This window comes from Glycine max, chromosome 1 (genome assembly GCF_000004515.6).
Source record: "Glycine max cultivar Williams 82 chromosome 1, Glycine_max_v4.0, whole genome shotgun sequence".
Taxonomy (NCBI): domain Eukaryota; kingdom Viridiplantae; phylum Streptophyta; class Magnoliopsida; order Fabales; family Fabaceae; genus Glycine; species Glycine max.
Window position 1 is genome coordinate 51842952 of NC_016088.4, and position 22699 is coordinate 51865650.

Consider the following 22699-nt stretch of genomic DNA (forward strand, 5'->3'; position numbering starts at 1 on the left):
AACAATTTTTTACTAATATGAGAAAAACGTATCAAGTGAAATTAAGGATAAAAATAAAACAGGCATTCATTAAATCTATTAATAATTTTACCTTTTAATTCTTAAATTTAAAAACATCTTATTTTAGTTCTTTTACTTAATTTCTAATATCTTTTAGTCTTTATAATAGGTATTATTTTAATTTTTTTAATTTTTAGCCTTCATAACAAAGAACTAAAAAAAATTAAAAAAATTATATATGTAATGACTAAAATGAAATGTTTTTAAATATAAGAATTAAAAAAAAAATCCTAACTATAATATAAGGAGTATTTGTTATTCTAAAATTACATGGTGATTTGCAAGTAGAAAGTGAGAATGTAAGGTGATAGGGCGAGAAATGCAAATGCAAAACTTTTCCATTGTGACCGCACGGACCCTATCTAGCTCTTAACAGCGGCAATTCAGTTCAGAACTCAGACAAACATGGCTTCCTCACTGTCTTCCGTTGTCAACCAACCTCACTTAGCTCAGCGCCTCAAGCTTCACCGTCCATCTTCTCTTACCACTCTCACAATTTTCTTCCACAAACACAAACACCAACACCAACACAATGCTTCATTTCCACACCCATATACGTCATCGCCTCGCTCACGCCCTCTCAATCTCATCATGGCATCCAGAACCCACTCTCCTTCCTACACTCTCCGCCGTCACTTCATCCCTCAAGCTACACTCACTGCTTCCGAAGCTCAACCCCGGTGAGTTTAAGTTTTCATTGCAATTGCGAGCACCCCACACCTTTTTATTTTCATGGGCTTTAATGATTACATGATATTTGCTACAAAGTTTAGTTTTTGCTTTGTGGGTATTTTCGCATCGCCTCAGTTTCTATGAATTGAATCAAAAGACCACTTTTTTTTGTTACTTCTGCATTTTTGAATATTACTACTCGTGGCTTTTGGGAGAATGAATATGAGAATGTTCATGGGAAGACGCAAAATTCTTTTTTTTTCCCTTCTATATCATCATTGCAGAATTGCAAGTTTTAGATAGGATAGAGTAGGGTTTAGGGGATGAAATCTATTTACTCGTTATTTGTTTATTTATTTATTTTTATTTGTGCGGGTAGCCTTGTACCAGATACTGAAGTTCCTCCCACTGGTCGAATATATCATGAGACTTATGGATGTCAAATGAATGTTAATGATATGGAGATTGTTCTGTCTATAATGAAAAATGCTGGTTATGGTGAAATTGTGAGTGTTCCCGAGAGTGCAGAAATAATATTCATCAATACCTGTGCCATTAGAGACAATGCAGAGCAGAAGGTATGGCAGAGGCTTAATTACTTTTGGTTTCTTAAGAGGCATTGGAAGAGCAACGTTGCTACTGGAAGGTCGCAATCCATGCGCCCTCCAAAAGTGGTGGTTTTGGGATGTATGGCTGAGAGGTTAAAGGAGAAGATACTTGATTCAGACAAAATGGTTGATGTGGTTTGTGGGCCTGATGCTTACAGGGATTTGCCGCGATTACTGGAGGAGGTTGATTATGGTCAGAGAGGGATCAATACTCTCCTTTCACTCGAGGAGACTTATGCTGATATTAATCCAGTTCGAATCTCCAAGAACTCAGTTACTGCATTTGTCTCAGTGATGAGGGGTTGCAACAATATGTGTTCGTTTTGTATTGTACCTTTTACTAGAGGCAGAGAGCGATCACGCCCTGTGGAGTCAATTGTGAGAGAGGTAGCAGAGCTTTGGAAAGAGGGTGTTAAGGAAGTAATGCTTCTTGGCCAGAATGTGAACAGCTACAATGATGCATCTGGAATTGAGAGAGAGGTTGAATCAGGGTCCAATTGGAAACTTAGTGAAGGATTTTCCAGCATGGCTAAGGTCAAGAATATGGGTTTAAGGTTCTCTGATCTACTGGATCGATTGTCCTCAGAATTTCCTGAGATGCGATTCAGATTCACGTCTCCACACCCTAAAGATTTTCCTGATGATTTGCTTTATCTAATGCGAGAAAGACATAATATATGCAAATTGATACATTTACCTGCTCAAACTGGAAGTAGCACAGTGCTTGAGAGAATGAGAAGAGGATATACACGAGAGGCTTACTTGGATCTTGTGCAAAAAATTCGGAGTATTATTCCAGATGTGGCTTTGAGCAGTGATTTCATTTGTGGTAATACGTTTTTTAAATTTCTTTCTCCTTGTCCTTTTTCCTTTCCTTTGTTATTCATTAATTTGGCATTCTACAATTGTAGCGCCTTAATTTCAACTAACAAGGGCTGGGGCTTCACATTTATAGTTTCGTTTATTTTAGAATCATGTTGTACATATTCTCAAGCTGAGTCAACTTCAGAATACACAATCTACTTGTTTATAATAAACCCATCTTGTGCACATATTCTGTAGGTGTAAATTTTGCATTTCTGAAATTATTGAACACTTCAATAATTTTTCACAACAAAATGAAATGGATGAATAAAATCTTTATTTGCTAATGTCATTGTCAATTTTTTGTTTGTTTTAGAATACAAAGTTTACTTGTTTTTTTAAAATAAATTTATCTAGTATACATCTCCTAGAGGTGTAAATTTTGCATCTCTGAAATTATTGCACACTTATTCAATAATTTTTCACAATAAAATAAAAAGGATCCATAAAATCTTTATGTGCAAACATTATTGTCAAGTTTTTTGTTTGTGTTATTGAGGAATAACATAATATCAGTATTGACATATCGTATAAGCAAAATGTTTATTTTGTTGGAAGTATTGATGGTGTATCACATGGCTTTTAGCCCCATGAAAAGAGGTAGAGGGAGACTAACAAGGATATTAGATGAAATTGTTAAAAAGGAACTCATGGTGAGTAATATCCTTGAGAATTTGGTTTTTAATTGAGTCCAACTTTGTTGTCATACATGAATCTGATCTTACCTAGTATGATATGACCATTATTGTTGTTGTATTGATGGTGTATGAACTCGGTGACTATTTAATATTTATCTATGAAGTCATAGTTCCTAAAACCTAGTTATTACGCAGTTTTTCTTTGCCACACCAATATTTTACTGTATAAGCAACTTGCCTCTGCTTGCAATCTTTAATGTTTGCAATGCTAACAGGATTTTGTGGAGAAACAGAGGAGGAGCATTCTGAGACGTTGACTCTAATAAAAGCTGTTGGTTATGATATGGCATTCTTGTTTGCTTATAGCATGAGGGAGAAAACTCATGCCCACAGAAATTATGTTGATGATGTTCCGGAGGAAATAAAGCAGAGAAGGCTAGCTGAACTTATTGAGACTTTCCGTGAGAGCACAGGACAGTGTTTTGACTCTCAGATTGGAACTACACAGCTTGTATTAGTCGAAGGACCCAATAAAAGAGCTCCAGATACTGAGCTTATGGGCAAGAGCGACAAGGGCCATCGAGTGTTGTTTGTCAATATGCCAATCCCAGACAGGGAAGACATTAATACAAAGCGAAATCCTGTGGTTGGTGATTATGTTGAAGTCCACATAACAAGATCTACGAGGGCGTCACTCTTTGGTGAAGCACTTGCTATAACTAAACTGACTTCGTTTGACAATAATCTGGATAAAGAAGCTGCTGCATGCAGCATGTAATCTTGTAGCATCCATTGGTTGTCATGGCAATTTTTGGATATAGTTATTCATAAATCGCTGTTTCCCTTGTTTGGCTGACTGCACAACATGGCAACACATTTTATGGGAGAAGCCACTGCAAGGGAGTGAGATTTTGCATTTACCAGGGACTTGTCAGCGAGATCAAGATTGTGTATTCTTTGTTAATCCTCTCTTCACATTAAAAGGGTTCGAGTCTGCATTATGATACACTATGGATTACTGAGAATCCCATTGGCAACCTGCAATGCAACATGAAAATCAAATAGCCGCAGAAAGGATTGTTCTGTTCTGATTTTTTACCGTTTAATAACGGTTAAGTGTGTTTTGATGAGGTAGAATGTGGCTTTTGGCTCATCACATTTCCAGTTTAAATAGAACATCACAGGTCTTACGAGTCTATTGTCATCATTCATCAAAATTATCCTTGTTAGTAGTATTTTTCTTTGCTCTCTGGATACCTGTCCCTATGTTATGTTTTGGAGCAGCACAGGGAAAGTGATTTAAGTGCATGTTTGGTTGCGCGTGGAGAGACAATCCGCGTAAAAAATGTGGAAATCTGGAAGCGATAAACACTTGTGGCACTGTAAACGTGAAAAGTTAATTGTCTTCATCACACCACAAAAGTGACAAAACTAAACACACTATAAATGTTATAGGAGTAGGGAGTGACAAAACTAAACACACTATAAATGTTATAGGAGTAGGGAGGCAGTCGCTAGGACAATAATAAACACTAGCATGGCATCCACCTTTATCATTTAATTTGTATTCATAAATTTTCTTGTTACATAATTACATTCCACAATTCTCTCTGGAAGGCGTAGAATGAATTTAAATACAATGTGGTGTCTGCAAATGCTACTAGATGTCAAGCTGATTGTGTTCCCTGACCTCGAAATGGTGACCAAACATAAGTGTGCAAGTGCAAAATGACTTGAGTTGTCAAAAGATCAGAATCTTTATTTTTATTGGTTGAATTTCCATTGGAACACGTGTCATAATAATTTCATCTGCAAATCAAGCATACATTGGTAATTGGAATATCATTTGGGAATTAAAACGATGATTCAATGTTGGGTCTGATGCCAGTGACTACACTTACTATGGCTCGTCCATACTGCACTAGCACGGTCAATTGTGCATAGCATTAGCAGTAGCATTGAAACCATTAATAAAAGCAATGTCAAATACAGAACACTGGCTAGAAAAACCTTCCCACCCACCCCCGGTTCACATGAATTAATAATCGGACCACTTGATATTTTCTGGCTCAACCAACCATACATTAAGAATCACTATTCAGCTTTCAAAGAAAAGACTTGAAAATTCATGTTGTTGGGTCAAAAGTGTTTGAAAGAAGAGAGTGCAAAGACAGTTTTGTATGCATAATTATGGTGCATGAAAAAATGGGAGAGATAGAAACGCGGGAGAGTGGTGTGGTGTTGGTGAAGACTGTGTAGTACCGAGGAATGATGCAGACTAGACGAAAGCACCTACACTGTGAGTCCACAATGGAAAAGTGGAAGAAGGAAAAGACGTTAACGAGTTCGGCACCGTTTTTTCATTGGGCCATAAGTTTTCTCTCACATGCACACTTGCAGGCTAGTGTAGTGGTGCACTGCGTGATAGTAGAGTGTAGAGACACAACCCGAGGTTGTCTTTCTGTTCTGGCTCCATTTCTTCTTAACAAACAGTCTTAATGCACACATTAACAATTTTATAACTTAAATAGTTGTAATTAATTTTTCTATGTATACACTTTAGTTCTGACACCTTAACAGCTAAGAAAGATATGGGATGGAAAAATAATGCATTGCATTGTGATTGTGCATTATTCTTTTCTCGCGGTGTGATAATGTGCATCTGCCACAAAACTGAGCCCAGCACCCACTAATATACGATTAGACATTTCATTGCCACTCCTTTACATTCTTTCAACTACTGCTAGCATTCCAAACCATAATAATAACTAGAGTGAAGACGAAAGTAATAGATTGGAAATAAAAAAGGTTAACTTGTTTGTTAAAGGGGAAAATGAGGGAGAATAGAAATTTAAAATTATAGGTCCCCTGGTTATTTCTATTAAAAAATATTATTCAATAATTCAAATATAAAGTATAAACTCTAGAGAAGAGAAAAAGGATTTGTATGTTGCATTTACAAAATATTACAAAGTCACTAAGATATCTTACAAGAGCAGTATTTAAATTGTAAATTCAGTTGTAACTAAGATCTAACTAGAGCTAACTGCTAGCTGACTACAATTATAAAACTAACCAGAGTTAGTTACTCATATACGCTTATATCCCCTGCAAACTCAATGGAACTAAAAAACCAAAGGATCTGAGCTACATTGAGTTTGGAACTCAAATAGGTAAATCTAGTAGGAAACAAGGACTTGGTAAGTAGATTTACCCATTGGTCTGTCCCAGGGGGATATTCTGAACCACTAGTTTCTTGGTGAGGATCTCTTGTTAAGTTAATTAAATATAACAATAAACTTCAACCCTAAACTCTTAAACTTAGATGTCATATTTTTTTTGGTCCATAGTGGTAGTTACAAGGTTTGAAATTAAAATTTGGGCCAGTAGACTCACCTTAGGTTAATTTAAATGTAAAGTGCTAGCATTCTTTACTATTGGTGATGGTAAAGGGATAAGGTAGGCACAAGTAATACTCATCAACTAGAACTATCAAATGGGCTGACCCAACCTGACTGGACCCAATGAGTTAAATGTTGAAAATGGATTTGTTTGGCCTAATCCGAAATTTTCATAGGTCATATTTTTCTTGCCCTATGGAATGAGGTCAAATTGACCTATTTATCTATCTTTAAATTTATACTAATGTTATAATGAAAAATAAAAATAAAATATTAGGCCAAATAGGTTTAATAGTGTCTAGGTCAAGAATTTTCAGGTTTGTTGAACTTGTTAAACCGAATCAAATTGACTCGGTTCCTATTAGGCCAACCTTTTTATAACCCAACTTGACTTGACCTAACAGTTCATCAAGTTAAGTCTGCCCATCCAGATTAGCCAATTTTGACAACTCTACTACCTGCTACTTGTCCTATATGTGGATACTCATTAAGTGAATTTTTTCTAATTTCCACGAATTCAACAAGTATGCATGGATATTTACTAAAACAAAAAATAGTTTACAAAATGCACCCAACTTTGACTTTATCATTATTTCTATCTTAATTACTTATTATATTTCATAATAATTATCATTTTAGTTTTTTTTTTTTAAAAAACTGATAAAAGAATATCAAATTTATAAAATTAATCATATAATCATTATTTTTTTTCTGTTATTTGTCATGAAGGACTTGTTTTCCTTCTAACACACAGTAGTAATCTATATTTATACTCTATAGTATATATACCAAAGTGATTTCAAAAAGAAATTTTTCACAAAAACGATTTCTAAAAGGAAAGTTTACAAATGTCATTCTCCAAAGTTCTTAACAATTTTTTGTTAACTTATAAATTTTAAAAATGATTTACACGTTTGCTTTTTATTAATATTTAATGAAAAAAAATGAAATCAAATTGCTCTTAAAATTTGTATCCGATATGAAGATTTAATGCAAAAAAGAATCATATTAATCTAATATTAAAAAAAAGGTATCATCTCATTGCTCTTAACTCAAATGTGTATCCGATCTCAAGATTTAATGCAAAAAATTGTCAAATCAATCAGATATTAAAAAAAGTGAAATCAAATCGCTCTGAAATTTTTAATGTATGGTATTAAGATTTAATGCAAAAAATAATCATATCCATCTGATATTAAAAAAGTGATATCTCATTGGTCTAAAAATTTGTATCCGATATCAATATTTAATGGAAAAAAACAATTTGATATTCCTTTTCCTATTTTTTTTTTAAATATGTCATTTTAATTTTTCTTCTTTGAAATTGCTCCCCACTTTCTATACACCTAATTTTTAGTCTTTTATTTTTTAATTAAAACATTTTATCTTCAATTTTTAAAAAACATTTTATTTTAGACCTGTGACCAATTTCAAATATTGATCATGTATTTTTTAATTTTTTATATATAATATAAATTTATCAGCAATCAAATAATTTTAAAAAATTATCACGTGATTATTAAATTGATAGTACACAATCAACGTTTAAAATTGGTCATAAAAATTAAAATTGTAAAATTTTAAAAGTGAAAAACGAAATATTTTATTTAAAAAATAGACAAATTAAAATTACGAATTTGAGAAAATAAAGAAATAAAAAATACATTTTAGTCTTTTAAAAATCATAATCAACTAAATGTCTAATCAACTATTTATAGTGGACACCAATAATTAATAGCTAAAATTTTTATACTTTACAATATATGATTAAAATAAATTAACTTTGTTAATAGTAAATAATTCCTATTTTAATATGTCATGTGTGATTTTAAATTGTTTAAAATTAAAAAAAATATATTTATATAAGTATATATTGTTTGAGTTGCTTAATTTTATATTAAATATATCAGAAATAAATACAATATTTACAAGTTAAACAACTTATTAATAGAAATATCCATTAGAAAAATTAATTAAATTAGTTAAGATTAAAGTGACAAAAATTAAATTACTTATATCAAAACCACTGGAGATGCTTTAACACAAATTTTTAGAAAAAATTACATATTTAAAATATTTAATAAAACACTCGCATGAACATTCTAGTTACAAATTTTATTTATTTTAAGTACAGCATCAAATATTATAACCAATTTTCTTAATTTTCCAAATCTGAATATTTTATGGTATAAAAACAATAAATTAATTAAAAAATAAATTAATGTGTTTTTGGTCAACAATAAATTAATGTTTTTGAAAAGAAAAAGAAAATCACTGGGTCATGATCTAGCCTTCTAGGGCCAGAAAAAAGCATAAGAGAGAGAAAAGTAAGGTAGCAATGGCATGGGTGGGTTGAACATGCGGGTAATATCTGTCTGAATTGAGTGAAGACAAGAAACGAGGGTGGCGCATTAGGTGAACCCAATATGGCCATCTCAATAAATGATTGTTTCGGAGCCCTAGATCTTCACAATCTCCCTTCTCAATATATATCTTTCCACACTCAACTCTCATTTATAACTCTTCAAAGGGAAGGACAAAAAATAAGTTTCTCCCTTGTGACTTACTATCAAACATTTAACATTTCTTTCTCTCTCTCTATATATGTATATATTATACCCTTTCCTCTCTTTCTCTTTCACCCAAACAATACAGTGATCAAGTACAATAAACCACCTGCATGAACTGAAAACCGACAACAAGTCATCACTGATCAGCCAGCTCTTGGTAGTGCCATTACTCACAACAAAGATTTGGGTGTTTTTTTTTAAAGGTATGGAATGGATCATATGTGTTTGTGTTGTGATGGGCATGTTGTTCATAATGAATCGGTGGATTCTATGTGGCAAGAATGATGAGAAAACAGTGGCAAAGGGCAAAGTTCCAAAAGGGAACTCCGGTTGGCCTTTACTCGGAGAGACCCTTGATTTCATTGCTTCTGGCTACACCTCAACCCCTGTCAGCTTCTTGGAAAAGCGCAAGTCTTTGTAAGCTTCTATCCCCCATTATATTCCCCTCCACGCATGGATATGGATCATTTTGATTAGTGCTTCTCATTGCTTTTTCTATTCTCATCCTTTCATTTCCATGAAGCCAATGACATGCATGCCTATCTAATATGCATTCAAAATTCCAAATAGTTTTTTTGTTTTTTACTTTTTTTTTCTTTTCCTCTTTATACTCTCCACAGAGACGGCTACATCATTGATGCATTGCACATAAATGAATTTCCTCACTCATTTGCCAATTTACGAAACTGAAGTGTGAATGTTATTTGGAATGATATTATATACAGATATATGTAATAACACAAAAATTAATCAAAACCGCCAAAAGATTTTGTTATCCACCGTAGCCATATCTTGTCTATTCCTTGTGATGGCCCAATTTCTTAAGATGTCTATGGTCCTTTGCGATATTCGCATGTGTTGATGACAATTTTGTCCTCGTGGTCCACATGTTAGATAACGACTATTGGTTCAAGTGATAGTGATGGAGTATTATTTGCCTTAATTAAGATTTTGGATTTGAGTTGCTTCTGGGAGAATTTTGTCCCATAATCCATTGTTGCTTCCATGGCAATAGAGAATTGAGAGGAATGAAATGGAGAAAAAGGAAGATGAGATAAAAATAATAAAGGTTTTGTTTGATTTCTTCTTTTTTTTAAAACTTTTTTTATTTTAAAAACTGCGTTTTAGAATATTTTCACGCTATTTGTAATTGATTTTTCATTCAAAAACTATAAATTTAAAAATTATTTCCAAAACTAGTATTTAAAAAAAACAATATTGAGAGATATTTTCTCATTTTCTCTAATTCTGTTTTCTTTAAATGTTCAAATGATAACTTTTAGGGTGTGTTTCGAACTGTAGAGAGAAAGTGAAATGAGAAAAGAGAAAAAAAAATCAAATTTTAATTGAAAAAAAAAATTGAAGGAAAGAAAATTTTGAACTTTTACTTCTATAGATGACGTACAACTTTTCTTTAGCTCCCTCATTCTTTCATTTTTCTCTCCAATTAATCAAAAGAAAATACATCATTAATCATGTTTTCTTTCCTCTCCACTTTCCTTCTTCCCAATTAAACATACCATTAGAAAACATAAATATACTTTAGGGAATAAACCATTATAAATAGCTTAGGAGACAAACAAATTTTAGAAAATAGAGTCTTTTTTTTAAAACAACATTTAACGAAACAAGGCCTAAATTTTTACTATTTGTGTAGGAGAGAAGTTTTCTATGAAACTTACAAGAAAAACTCTTCCCTAAATTAGCATGAAATGGCAAGGGGGAAATGATCTCTTTGTTTCATTTTTTATTTTAGTTTCTTAAAAAAATAGCATTTTATAACAAAAATAAATAATTTTTATGTTAAAAAAATCATTTTTAGGTTTAAATTAATTAGTAAAGAAACTATTTGCGCATGAGTATTTCTTTTTGTTCTTTCTTTTCACTCATCTAAACAAGAATATATTTTTTTTATTTCTATTCACCTGCATATTTTTTTCTACTTTATTTCTCTATTGTTTCTATTTTTCATATTTCTTTCCTTTTTATTTCTCTTTTTTTTCCTATTAGATTAAATGAATCTAGTCCACTCAATTCAGAAGAATTAGTCTTCGATTCAATTTATTTTGGGAAAAAAATATTTTTTTAAGGTTTTTGACTACTTTTAAAAACTAAGTAGTATTTTCCAAAAGAAAAAAACGGTTATTATCAAACATCCACTTATATAGGGAAAGAATATTTAGTTTTCAAAATTTATTTACTTTGCAGTTTTGTAGTTTTGAAACGATTTTTTTCTTTCTCTTTTCTAATAGTTTTGTAGTTTTGAATGTTACTACTAACTTCTATTTATGATGTTCCACTTATCTAATTAACACACTAGCGATATACTACTAGTTGGGTATGGCATATGTGCACGGTGAGCAGAAATGAAAGATAAAAGCTAGTTTGACGCGTTTCACTCTATGTAGCTAGCAAGGTGAAACAAAGAAGATACTTGAAATTAATGTCAACAATAAATTAACAATGCCATAACTGTTTAGAAGAGTCATGCGCCCTTTCAATAATCAAAAGTGATTCGAAAGGGTGTTCAACCTATAATGAAACAGGATCTGCAGGTTCCTTAAACCTTTTTTTCTTAAAAAAAATTGCAAGTGAAACACAAAAATATATTTATTTGATGCAAATTACAATATTTTATAAATTTAACCTGCTTAACTCAAACTTGAAAGGTGACTTTTAAACAGAATTAGTTATGACAAAATGTAATTAAACAGTGTGTTTGGAAAAACGTTAGAAGAAGATGTTAAACGTGAATCTCTAACGCAACTAATAGTGTTACTCTACTTTTACATCACTTTTAATGTAATTTTGCTCTAAATGTGGATCTTAGATGTGGAACCAAATACCTAATATTAAACCCTACATGGGATTAAAACAAGTTAAAGATCTCCTTACTCAGCGCATTTGCATTGCATGCTCCCCCGTGGTCCAATAATAAATATAGCCTCCCCCCTTGTCTTGTGGTCCTTCATCGATCATACACATTTTCAAAGAAGAAAGAGCAGACAAAGCCTGCTTCTGCAGTAACTACAACTAGCTATAGTAGATTGCCTCTTCAATTATGTGGAAGGGAATGAATAACGTACAGTCTCTATGCATGTGATACTGCATCTATACATATTCTAAGTCTTCCCTTAATAAATACAATAAAACTCAGATAAAGAAACACAGATTTATATTGTTAAACTATGTGAATAGGTACGGGAATGTGTTTAAGACATGCATTTTGGGAAGCAATGTGATAGTTTCCACTGACCCGGACGTGAACAAGGTGGTTCTGCAGAACCAAGCCAACAACTTCGTCCCCGCTTATCCAAAATCAATTAGAGAATTAATGGGGGAACAATCCATACTCAAAATGAACGGGACCATGCATAAGAAAGTGCACACACTCATCGCAGGGTTCCTACGATCCCCACAACTCAAAGCTCGAATCACCAGAGACATTGAGCACGCTGTCAAACAATGCTTCGCTTCTTGGACGCCCCACCAACCAATCTATGTTCAAGATCAAGTCAAAAAGGTTTCTTCTCTCTTTTTCATTAATTTCTATCTCTTGCACTTCTTTCTTTTTCGTCCCTTTAATTACTTATTCTTTGTATATAATTAATCTCTCCTAATTGGCTTATATTTTTTCTCTTGAACTTTTTGTGCGTGCATGTATATCAGATTACATTTCCTGTTTTGATCAAAGTTCTGATGAGCGTTGGTCCTGGTGAAGATTTGGACTTCCTGTATAGAGAATTTGCAGAATTCATCAAAGGGTTGATTTGCTTACCACTCAAATTTCCAGGAACAAGACTATATAAATCCTTGAAGGTCCTACAAACTATACCTAACTATTTTATTGTTGTTATTGTTATTTTTTGAATTTTTATAAATTAAACAATATATACAATACCATTCAATCACAGAATATCATATACGGTAAATTTATTTAATTTTACAATAACTACATAGTCACACAAGAGATGGGTGTTTTTTTATCGATTGACAATTTAAATTTTTTTTACTAACAATATATACCTATCATACATTCTTTTATACTTTAAACCTAGTGTGTGTGTATATATATATATATATATATATTGCTGAATAACCTACTATATATTTATATAAGCTAAAGGAAATGTATTCTCTTGAATAGTTTGTAATTTTATATGAAATAAATATTTTTTAATAAACTTTTATTTTTGTCATGTACTAATTTTGAGTTTTGCAGGCTAAAGATAGGATGGTGAAGATGGTGAGGAAGATAGTAGAGGAGAGGAAGAAGCAACTGAAAGATTATAATGCAGATGATCATGGTGATGCAGCAGTGAATGATGTGGTGGACGTACTATTAAGGGATAAGGTTGACTCGAACTCTAGCTCACGTTTGACTCCAGAAATGATAAGCCAAAACATAATAGAGATGATGATACCGGGGGAGGAAACTCTTCCTACGGCCATGACCATGGCCCTTAAGTTCCTCAGTGACTCCCCTCTCGCTGTATCCAAACTTCAGGTACATTCAAAACTTATGGAACGGATTTATTTTAAAACAAATAAATATGGACAATGACCATCCCACAACAATGGAAGTTTTAACCAAAATGTTGTTGATGATACAATTAAACACATATACACTCAGATAAAATAAATAGAAAAATTAAATAAAAGTGTTTTCAATCAAGTAATATTATACTGTAGTTTTTATAAGTATTAAGTAGTTTTATATAATCTGTAAAAAGAAAAATAGTTTTATATTATTATATATAAAGTAGTAAATACAGTTTAATGTTCTTAAAAAAAATTGTGGTTTCATATTTCAAAATTATGATGTAAAAGCTTTAACGATAGTAACAAGTTTAATTTTTATGTATTATTAGTGTAAATTGTTTTTGTATATATTGTTAGCCATTTATAAATCATTTTAAATATGATTGTTAAAATAATTATTGAAAAATCAACAATATTGTTAAAATAATTATTGAAAAATCAACAATATTGTCCTACATGACCATCATTGATTGGATGGGAGTGTAAACAAAATTTAAATTTAAATTAAGTTCTTCACTGTTAAACTCATGGAGTACTATGATAGAATGAAGCTGAATGAAACAGCAAAACTGAAAATGAGGATGAATGAAAGAGTTTTACTTACCGAAAGGAACGGAAACAGTTGGTAGTTGCGATTGAGCATTGGGTTTAGGCCCCTTAAGGAGGAGTGATCCTCTGTGGTGTGGACCAACGATATGCCCTAGAAGTGTTTGACTTACTCTAAGAAGTCGCTTTCGAAAATAGCACTGTAAAACGCACACGAGGGAGTGTGGGGCTTACATGGTGTGTGTGTGTGCTTTCTGACCGTACGATATGTTGTTGGTATCATTTGAACTCAACGGTTGTAAAAATAGCTCCACTAATTGAATTTCTGCCTCCAAAGGACCCAACTATTGAGTGCGGAACATAGAGGTAATAAAGGTGTTGCTTTTGAAAAAATACTTGTTAAGTTGAACGGAATGTTTTTCCAAACACGTCCTTGGCTGTTTCATTGCAGTACAGCCATTATTCTTGTTTTTTTTGTTTAAATATTCATAACAAATAACATATTAATGACAATTAGAATATAGTATTTTTTTAAACTTAAAGTGGTTAATCTATTAAAACTTTTGCATCTTAGTTTCTAAACTAAAAACCTTTTCACAACATTATAATCACTTTTTTTCTCTCTATGTATGTATATACTAGTATATGAGTGTCCATGAATAATTTTTCTTCTGTTTATGAATTCACGCACGATAACTCTGTCTGACTCCCTCTGACAATAATGTGAGTGAATCATCGTTTTCTATATAAAATAGAGCACCCATCACTTTTTCGAGGGTGCTGAGAACGAACCGACAATGAAAATTGATAGCCAATGTTTTCATGTACGGTATTTTCGAAGATTATTACAATAGTATTTCCATATTTCACATGACGTAACACTGACAAGTCTATTTTACATTCTGCTAAGCAAAGATTTCTGAAGTTTGTAAATTTACTCAAAGTATTTTGTCAATTAATTAAATTCACCTTCAAAGATGATTTTACATTTGGTCAAACTGATTTTATTTTATTTTGTTATCAGGAGGAGAACATGGAACTGAAGAGGCTGAAGACTAATTGCTCAGATGATTATGCATGGACTGATTACATGTCACTGCCATTTACTCAAAATGTGAGTCTCTAAAGTTATCTACCATATGCAAAATCAGCTGCCATTGATACATTATAATTTTTCAGTGTATATGACATTTTTGTTCATTGTTTTGTCCTTCACTTCCTAATTCTGAAAGGTAATCAGTGAAACTCTTAGAATGGCCAATATTGTCAATGGCATTTGGAGGAAATCCGTCAATGACATAGAAATTAAAGGTGAGTTCTTCATAAGAGGACACTGTATTTGGCCTCCTGTAATTAATGCATACAGAGAAAATACTTATGCAGTTTCACTATTCTGCATATCCAGGGTACCTAATTCCGAAACACTGGTGTGTTATGGCATCTCTTACTTCTGTTCACATGGATGGGAAGAACTATGAAAACCCTTTTAACTTTGATCCATGGAGATGGGAGGTAAACTTCTAAAGCTATATCGCATCAATTTTATTAAGGAATTAATAACAGTTATTCTAATGCTCTATGCTGTTGTAGAAAATTGGAATTGTGGCTGGTAACAATTGTTTTACCCCATTTGGCGGTGCTGGAACTGCTGCCGGAACAGAACCGCTACCTGATGGCACTGGACGGCCTTCACCACCTTGTTACAACTTACAGGTCATATAAATGTGACATATTTAATTGCTTGATTAATTATTTTTGAAGATGTTCACTTAATGATTTTAGTATGTAATTGATTTTAATTACCATGCAGATGGATCGCTGAGAAGGATGAAATTATCTACTTTCCAACTGTCAAGATGAAGAGGAAGCTCCCAATTAGTGTGCAACCCATTATCGCATGATTGGATTTAATTGTACAACACCAAGAAATTGGAAAGATATGTGTATGTGTTTGCTTACTTCAACCTAGACCTAGAGGGTAAATTATTGAAATTATGGACTGTAGGCACCGAAGGAGTAGATTGAGATAGAAAAGACTTCGAATAACGTTTCTGTGTACTGTTAATTATGAATTGAAGATATAGAGCATCGATAACTTTATTGAGCAAGTGTTTGTCAGCTCATGTATATAAGTTGTTTTTATAGTTAAAGAGAAAATAAAGTTATATTATTTAATTTTTGTATAACGAACGAGATCTAGCATAATTGATAGATAATTGAATTTCTTAAACATCAAGATAAATTTATATTTTGAATAAGTATGATTTGAGTCGTGTCTTCTCTGTTGATAACATTTGAGATTGGAGGACTGTGTATCTTTTATGTTCGTTGGTCGACCAAGTGTGTTTTTGAGTAATTCCTTCTTAATCAACAATAGAAGAATTTATCTAGTTGAACTGCATTTGTGGACAACTAACCCATGATAAGGAAAAATTGCTTAAAAAAACTTGAAAACAAACCTAATCACAACCACAACATAAAAACTTAGGCTTGACCAACAAAGGACATAATGCTTTGCATAGACAACATTGAACCCTAGCTGAGGAAACCTATGCCAAAACATAAATTAGTAATCTTAATCATATAAAAAATAATCAGAGAATATTTTTTTTACTGTATTAATAATAGAATATTATAAAATAGAAAAATAATTTTACATTATAGGTTTTAAAATCTTTTAAATACGATACTGCTATCATGAAATATTATAATAACATAAATTTTAAGTCAACAGAAGAGATCAATGAGATGAGATGGGCTTTGAAGAAACTGGGATTATGCATTATTGTTTTAGTTGTTAGCTCTTGTGTCACATCGGTTTTCAGAGAAGAAAGGTACCTTGGGCCCTGCATCCATCTACGAAAACAGAATGCAAGTGGGGATGATTGAAGCTAACTCACACATCGTGAGTCTATATAATTAATTTATTTCTGTTTGATGTCAATGCAACGTTTGTGGTGGGTTTGTTCTCCATGTGGGTTTTGCAGTACACTTGGTCCCATGTCAGGACACCAGCTCGTGCTCCACTACCCGCTGTTATTATCTCATCAATTAGTGGACTCGTAGTACAACTCTAGTACCAGCCAGCACCATGATTCGGCAATCAACATTCAACACCAATCGGTTTCAAAACTAAAAAATGCAAAGCCAAAGTGCACCCACAAGCAAAACAAATATGTAAGGAACCAGTATTGCAGAAATTCAGTAATGTTTTACATTTTATCTCACAAACATAATAAACAAACAAACTAATACTGAACACTCTTGCTTCTTCTTAAACCTCTCGGACGTTATAAATATGCCAAGCCTATAATAGTACTGATGCGATCTGGCATGCCAAATCTTGATAGGAAAACGAACCTCTTGAATTGATGGAGAAGTCAACACAGGAGTGGACGTGGGGGCTGAAGGAGTTGGCAGAAACCCACCTGAACTTTTATTAATTAACGTGTAAAACATTGATTGGAGGATTGAAAATGGAAGTGGCATCCCACCTCATTCGTATGATTTTCACAAAATCTAGTTTGTACGAACCAACTTTTTGCTTGTCATCATTTATTTATGAACACTACTTAATAGTACGAGACCAAATGTAACAAATTAAGGTTTAGAGAATTAGAGTAAAGTAGTTGCATTGGGAGAAACCATAATGAAATCAAAATATACATTAATTTATATAATGACATATTATTTGTATAACTTTTGTGTTTGTTGGTATAAAAAGTACTAATTAATTTCTTTAAATTATCATCAATTGTACAATTTTATACTTATATAATTTATAAATTCATTCATTCCAATAAGTATTTGATTCATTCATTCGTCACTTTCACTCGAAGCATGCTAGGAGTTATTGACATTGTCTCATCTCTTTGCGCCAATGATGTTTCCACCCTCGACACCATAGAAATGTTAGAACATTTTTAATGAAAATTTCTTGAAGGATTTCTTAAGTGAGAAAATCATATTTTACAATTTCTTCCCATTGCAACAAATCTACATGACAGAAAGAATTTCTTAAAAATAAGATCTACATCTTTTATAAGAAACTGTTTCTTACCATTAAAAAATAATTATTTATGTTACAAAACTAGTATAAAATCGCATCTCAAACCACCATGGTGCCACCACCACTTCGCCTTGTCAGGTAAGCTGCGACTCAACAAATCTCAATTGTGGCAAAACCCTCTGTCGCACCACCTTCATTCCGTCACAACACCTCTATGTCGTAGCCGCTAAAACCACCTCAGTGCTACCATCACTCCACCTTCTCATGGTGGGTGGGTTGCAAATCTGAGTCACGACAAAGCTCCCTCTGCCTGTGTTGTTGAACCTCCCGCTCTGATATGAATTACTTGTGCGGTTCATGATCGACATTGCAGAGAACAAGAGCGAAAGCCACCATGGCCACTAGTGAGAACGAGAGCCAGCAAGAGCATAGGCAGGGAAGAGAGCAAAAAGAGGCAGCTCGTAGAGAGGAAGAGGATGAAAACGTTGACATAATTAAGTGAAAATAAAAATAAATAGAAAAGTGTAAGTTTCTTGAAGTTTCTTACAATTGGAATAAAATTGTATATAAATTTCTTAAGAATGCATGACATTGTGAGGATCACAAAAAGTACTGAAGGAACCACGAAAATAACTTAAGAAACCCACTTAAGAAATTTTCATTAGAAATTCTTTTATATATCCAGTAACTTGTACCTGATTCATCCCCAATCTACACCGTATTAGGAGAGAGTACGAATAACAATAGATAAGAGGTACTACCCTTATTGTCAATATTCATACTCAACTACATATATGTTTGAGTAATAATTTTAATTCACATCCTCAAACTTGTTGAATACGTGTATACCTATGCCCACACCATGCAAAATCATGACAAAAAATTCTAAGGTTTTCTCAAAATTTGTATTCAATATTTAATCAAGGGTATTTACAAGCACTGTTCGTATATATGTGTGTGTAATATTTACAAGTATTGTTCGTATATATGTGTGTGTATGTGCCTGGAAAAATATCAAATAAATCTCTAAAATTGAAATATGTTAGTTCATGTTGTTAACTCCGTTAAGGACTATAATTATAATTAGATATCAAATTTAGAGATTATAATGACAATAAATGATACATTTTAGGAAGTAAAATGATAGTAATTTCTATTGCAGAGAACTACGTTCAAAACCTAAACCATTGAGGATTTATGCCTAACATCCTTCAAGCAGTACGATTGATTCCAATAACTAAAAGGAAATTGTAGAGACTAGAGAGCTTCCACGAAGACATCGAGATGGAGCTTGGAAACGATGTGGTTAAGGTTCTCTACAATGAAAATGAGGTAAAGCAATTCATTCTGAGTTCAGCACGACAAATGCTGGGAATTGTGGGCTCTATACTTGGCCCGAGGAGTTCAGCCCAAAACATATAAATGCTGGGAACGGGTATTTGATCCATCCATACAAATGCATGATAATTACTTTAGGCACCACAGTATTTGCTTTGGTGTACCCCCAATTGCATTAGGGGGCAATGCGGGCAATGCATAAGTTGTACTAAAGATTGTCCGATCCATAATGCAATCGGGGTGCAGCAAATCAAATACACCGGTGCATTAAGTAATTGCCCAAATGCTTTATGATTACTAGATCAAATTAAAAATGAACAATTGGTTCACAACAGCCTTCCAAAAATGCATTTTGGATTCACAATAGCCTTTTCAACCATGCATAGTGAGCATACTAATCCAAAGTTCCTTCATTAGCAACAAATAAACCAAGAAAGATCTTAACCATCTTAAATATGCAGCAATCATTGAAGAAACGAAACAGTATAATAATAGATTAATAGTTGGCATAAAAAGTTGATTTTCTATCAAAGTATTTAAACCAGAAAAGTAACATGCACGCTTTGATTTTCTACAACTTAAATCCTACAGGTACAATAGAACATCGTTCTTTAGCACTAGGATGCCAAGAGTTAGCTTCAACTTGTTCTATAAAAACTACAATTGAACCCTATGGCAAACCTAATGAATCTTTTATTTGCTTCTAAAATATTGCCATTTGGAAACAACCACTGGCAAATTTGATAACTATCATTTACTGTACCATGAATTCATTATGCAGCTTCTGGCCTTTGCCAATGCAGCCATCAGGATGCATCTTTTCAATACATATACATAGAGGGTGTATCAAGTGAGAGCATAAAAAGAACTGATTTTGGTCATTCAATCTCACATTGATGTTTTATTTAAGTAAAATCAATCTTGACCAACCAAGCAAGATTTAATGGTTAGAGTGAACTCTTCTCATTTTCATACTCTCACTTTTGCTTTGGTGTGCATTACTTTTTCTCAAAATATCATCAAATCAAGGATGCTTGCTTTCTAGTGAAAAAACAAACCGATGATGATGTTATACACAAAGCAGTTGATAAGCATCTCAGCAGGGTGCACTATTCATCATCGGTGTCAAACGTATCTTCAATCTTGTGACGTCCACGGTGATTAAAATAAATGCCAGCTTGATTGAACAAAGAGAGCAAATGCAGAAGCTCCTGGAGAGAAAGTTTTGCAGGCCTTTTATCTTCAAACCCACCCGATGTAACCACTCCAATAATCTTTTCCTTGAACAAGGCCAACCCTCGTTCATCTTGAGCCTCATCACCCTTGTGGGGAGAACATTCATCATTTCCATTGGAGATTTTGAACAACTCAAAAACTTTCCCCTTGAGCTTAAACAATGCCCCAAGTGTCTTGTTCCTGTTACTACTAAAACAAGTCCGGGTGAAAGCCCTCCACTCATGGAGATCCACATTGGGAATTTGAGGCTTGGGGCGGATTATGACCACAGAAGAGTCAACTTTAGGAGAAGGGAGAAAGTCCCTCTTGCTTACGTCCATCACAAGCTCCACGTCAGCCACAAGCTTCACATTCGCCGACAACCGGTTAAACCCACCGGAGTCACCGGGGCAAGTCAGTAACCTCCGAGCGAACTCTTTCTGAAGCAGAAGCGTGGCACTCCTAAACGGCGTCGCTCCATACACCAGTTTAATCACGAGAGGGGAAGATATCCGGTAAGGAATGTTGGCCACAACAAGATCAAACCGCGGGAACGGGGCTCTCATTGCATCTCTTTCTATAACCTGCTAAGACAAAGACAAAAACAAAACCCACGTGTCATGTTTTCTTCCATTTTTGTTTTTTTGGCTTAGGCATTTCATCAAACAGGTAAAGTGCGAGATGTGTGGTCAAGTGAGTTAGCACTTACCCTGAGCTTGTCTTGGAGGCCGCGTTGGAGGACGCGCTTCTCGAGAACCTGGACCATGCGGTGGTCGATCTCGATAGCTACGACCTTGTGCGCGGCTTCGAGAAGCTTGAGGGTGAGGTTGCCGGTGCCGGGTCCGATTTCGAGGACCGTGTCGGTGGGGTTTATCGCGGATCTCCGAAAGATGGTGTCCAGAATTCGAGGGTTGATGAAAATGTGTTGGCCTCTGCTCTTGTAGAAACGTAGAGCTTCTTCGCCATCGCCATCGCCATCCCCATCTCCATGCAATTGCCGCACTGATCGTAACCTCCGAGGAATGAATCCAACTACGCGTCTAGAGGCACCAAGCATGTGCCACTCTCATGTACATTTTTTATGCGTTTCCCAAGCATAAGCATAGATACCTAGTTTGTTTGCTCCTTTCTTCCAAAGGCCCATCAAAGCCCAACTGGATTTCCTTTATCTTTGGGCTTGGGACGAAGACCCTTGGATCCTCAGCAACCCAGGCCCAATAAGTAATAACAATGTAAATTAAATTTGACCATAAATAACCAATTTCAAAAGGTGTAAGACATTTACAAGTTTTTGAAAATTTTAAATTTAATATCTAAATGTGCAGAAATTACAATAAATTAACCCCGCTGATAATTTATTGATAAATTAATCCTTAAATTTTGTAACTTAATCTTAAATTAGTCATAAAATATTTAATTTACCATCAAATTTATCTTTAAACATTATGACTTAATTAATAAATGGTCTCATAAATTTAAATGTAAGATTAATTTATCGTACTTTTTACCCAGACTAAAATTAAAATTTTTATCTTTCAATGATTAATTTATGAGCATCTCATATTTTTAGAGAAAATTTCACTATTTATCCTTTAAACTATTTATATTATTTTACCTGTTCCTGAAAAAGTAATTATTCTGCCAGGTCAAACTGAAACGTGGGAAAACTGATTTGATAGCAGCCATGATCTTCCTAGTTCTATGCTATATGGTCAAAGCGAATTGCATAAAAGGCTTCTCAGCATTATTTGTGAAGTAACGTGTCCGCTGGTGCGCCAATACATCATTACATACGCATATTGTGGGACACAAATGACTTTGAGTTTGAGCTGATCATGCAATTAGATTGGAGTCATCTTCCTGTCATTGGTATCATTGCAAGCTTTCTACTTGTCTATTTATACGAATAATTGGAGCCAAACTCGGCCCAAAAGTGCTGTTCTTCTAGACTGCTACCAAAATGAAGAAACATAAGCAAAGCATGGAACGAACCAATGATTGTTTCAAGCTTGGGGGAATTCGTAATTCATTACAATTTACATGTGTGTCGTACTCTCAATCCCTTTGATGAATGAAATACTTTTTTTGAGCATTTGCAATCGAAAATGATTGATCCTTGCTTGGTTAGGGGTATACTGTGGGTGAGAAAAAACAATGATATTCTCTCATCTTTGTTCTGTTTTATGTTATCCAGGTTATTTTGGTGGTTGCTATGTCAGTGCTCTGTTGGGTGCCA

At 33.6% G+C, this 22699-nt stretch overlaps 2 protein-coding genes and 1 pseudogene across 2 annotated transcripts; 2 read left to right on the forward strand and 1 right to left on the reverse strand.

Moving 5' to 3' along the window:
- Positions 1-327: 327 nt before the first annotated feature.
- On the forward strand, positions 328-4059 carry LOC100812447 (CDK5RAP1-like protein). Its single transcript, XM_003516507.5, has 3 exons — positions 328-740; positions 1112-2169; positions 3118-4059. Exons 1-3 carry the CDS (start codon positions 466-468, stop codon positions 3618-3620), a joined length of 1836 nt encoding a protein of 611 aa, XP_003516555.1. The 5' UTR covers positions 328-465; the 3' UTR covers positions 3621-4059.
- A 4610-nt stretch (positions 4060-8669) lies between these two features.
- Positions 8670-16048, forward strand: LOC100812985 (3-epi-6-deoxocathasterone 23-monooxygenase CYP90C1-like; annotated as a pseudogene).
- A 3703-nt stretch (positions 16049-19751) lies between these two features.
- LOC100813522 (ribosomal RNA small subunit methyltransferase, mitochondrial) lies at positions 19752-21553 on the reverse strand. The gene is made up of 2 exons (XM_003516509.5): positions 21173-21553; positions 19752-21047 (listed from the first exon to the last, which is right to left on the reverse strand). The coding sequence occupies exons 1-2, from the start codon at positions 21518-21520 to the stop codon at positions 20358-20360; spliced, it is 1038 nt and encodes a 345-aa protein (XP_003516557.1). The 5' UTR covers positions 21521-21553; the 3' UTR covers positions 19752-20357.
- Positions 21554-22699: the final 1146 nt, after the last annotated feature.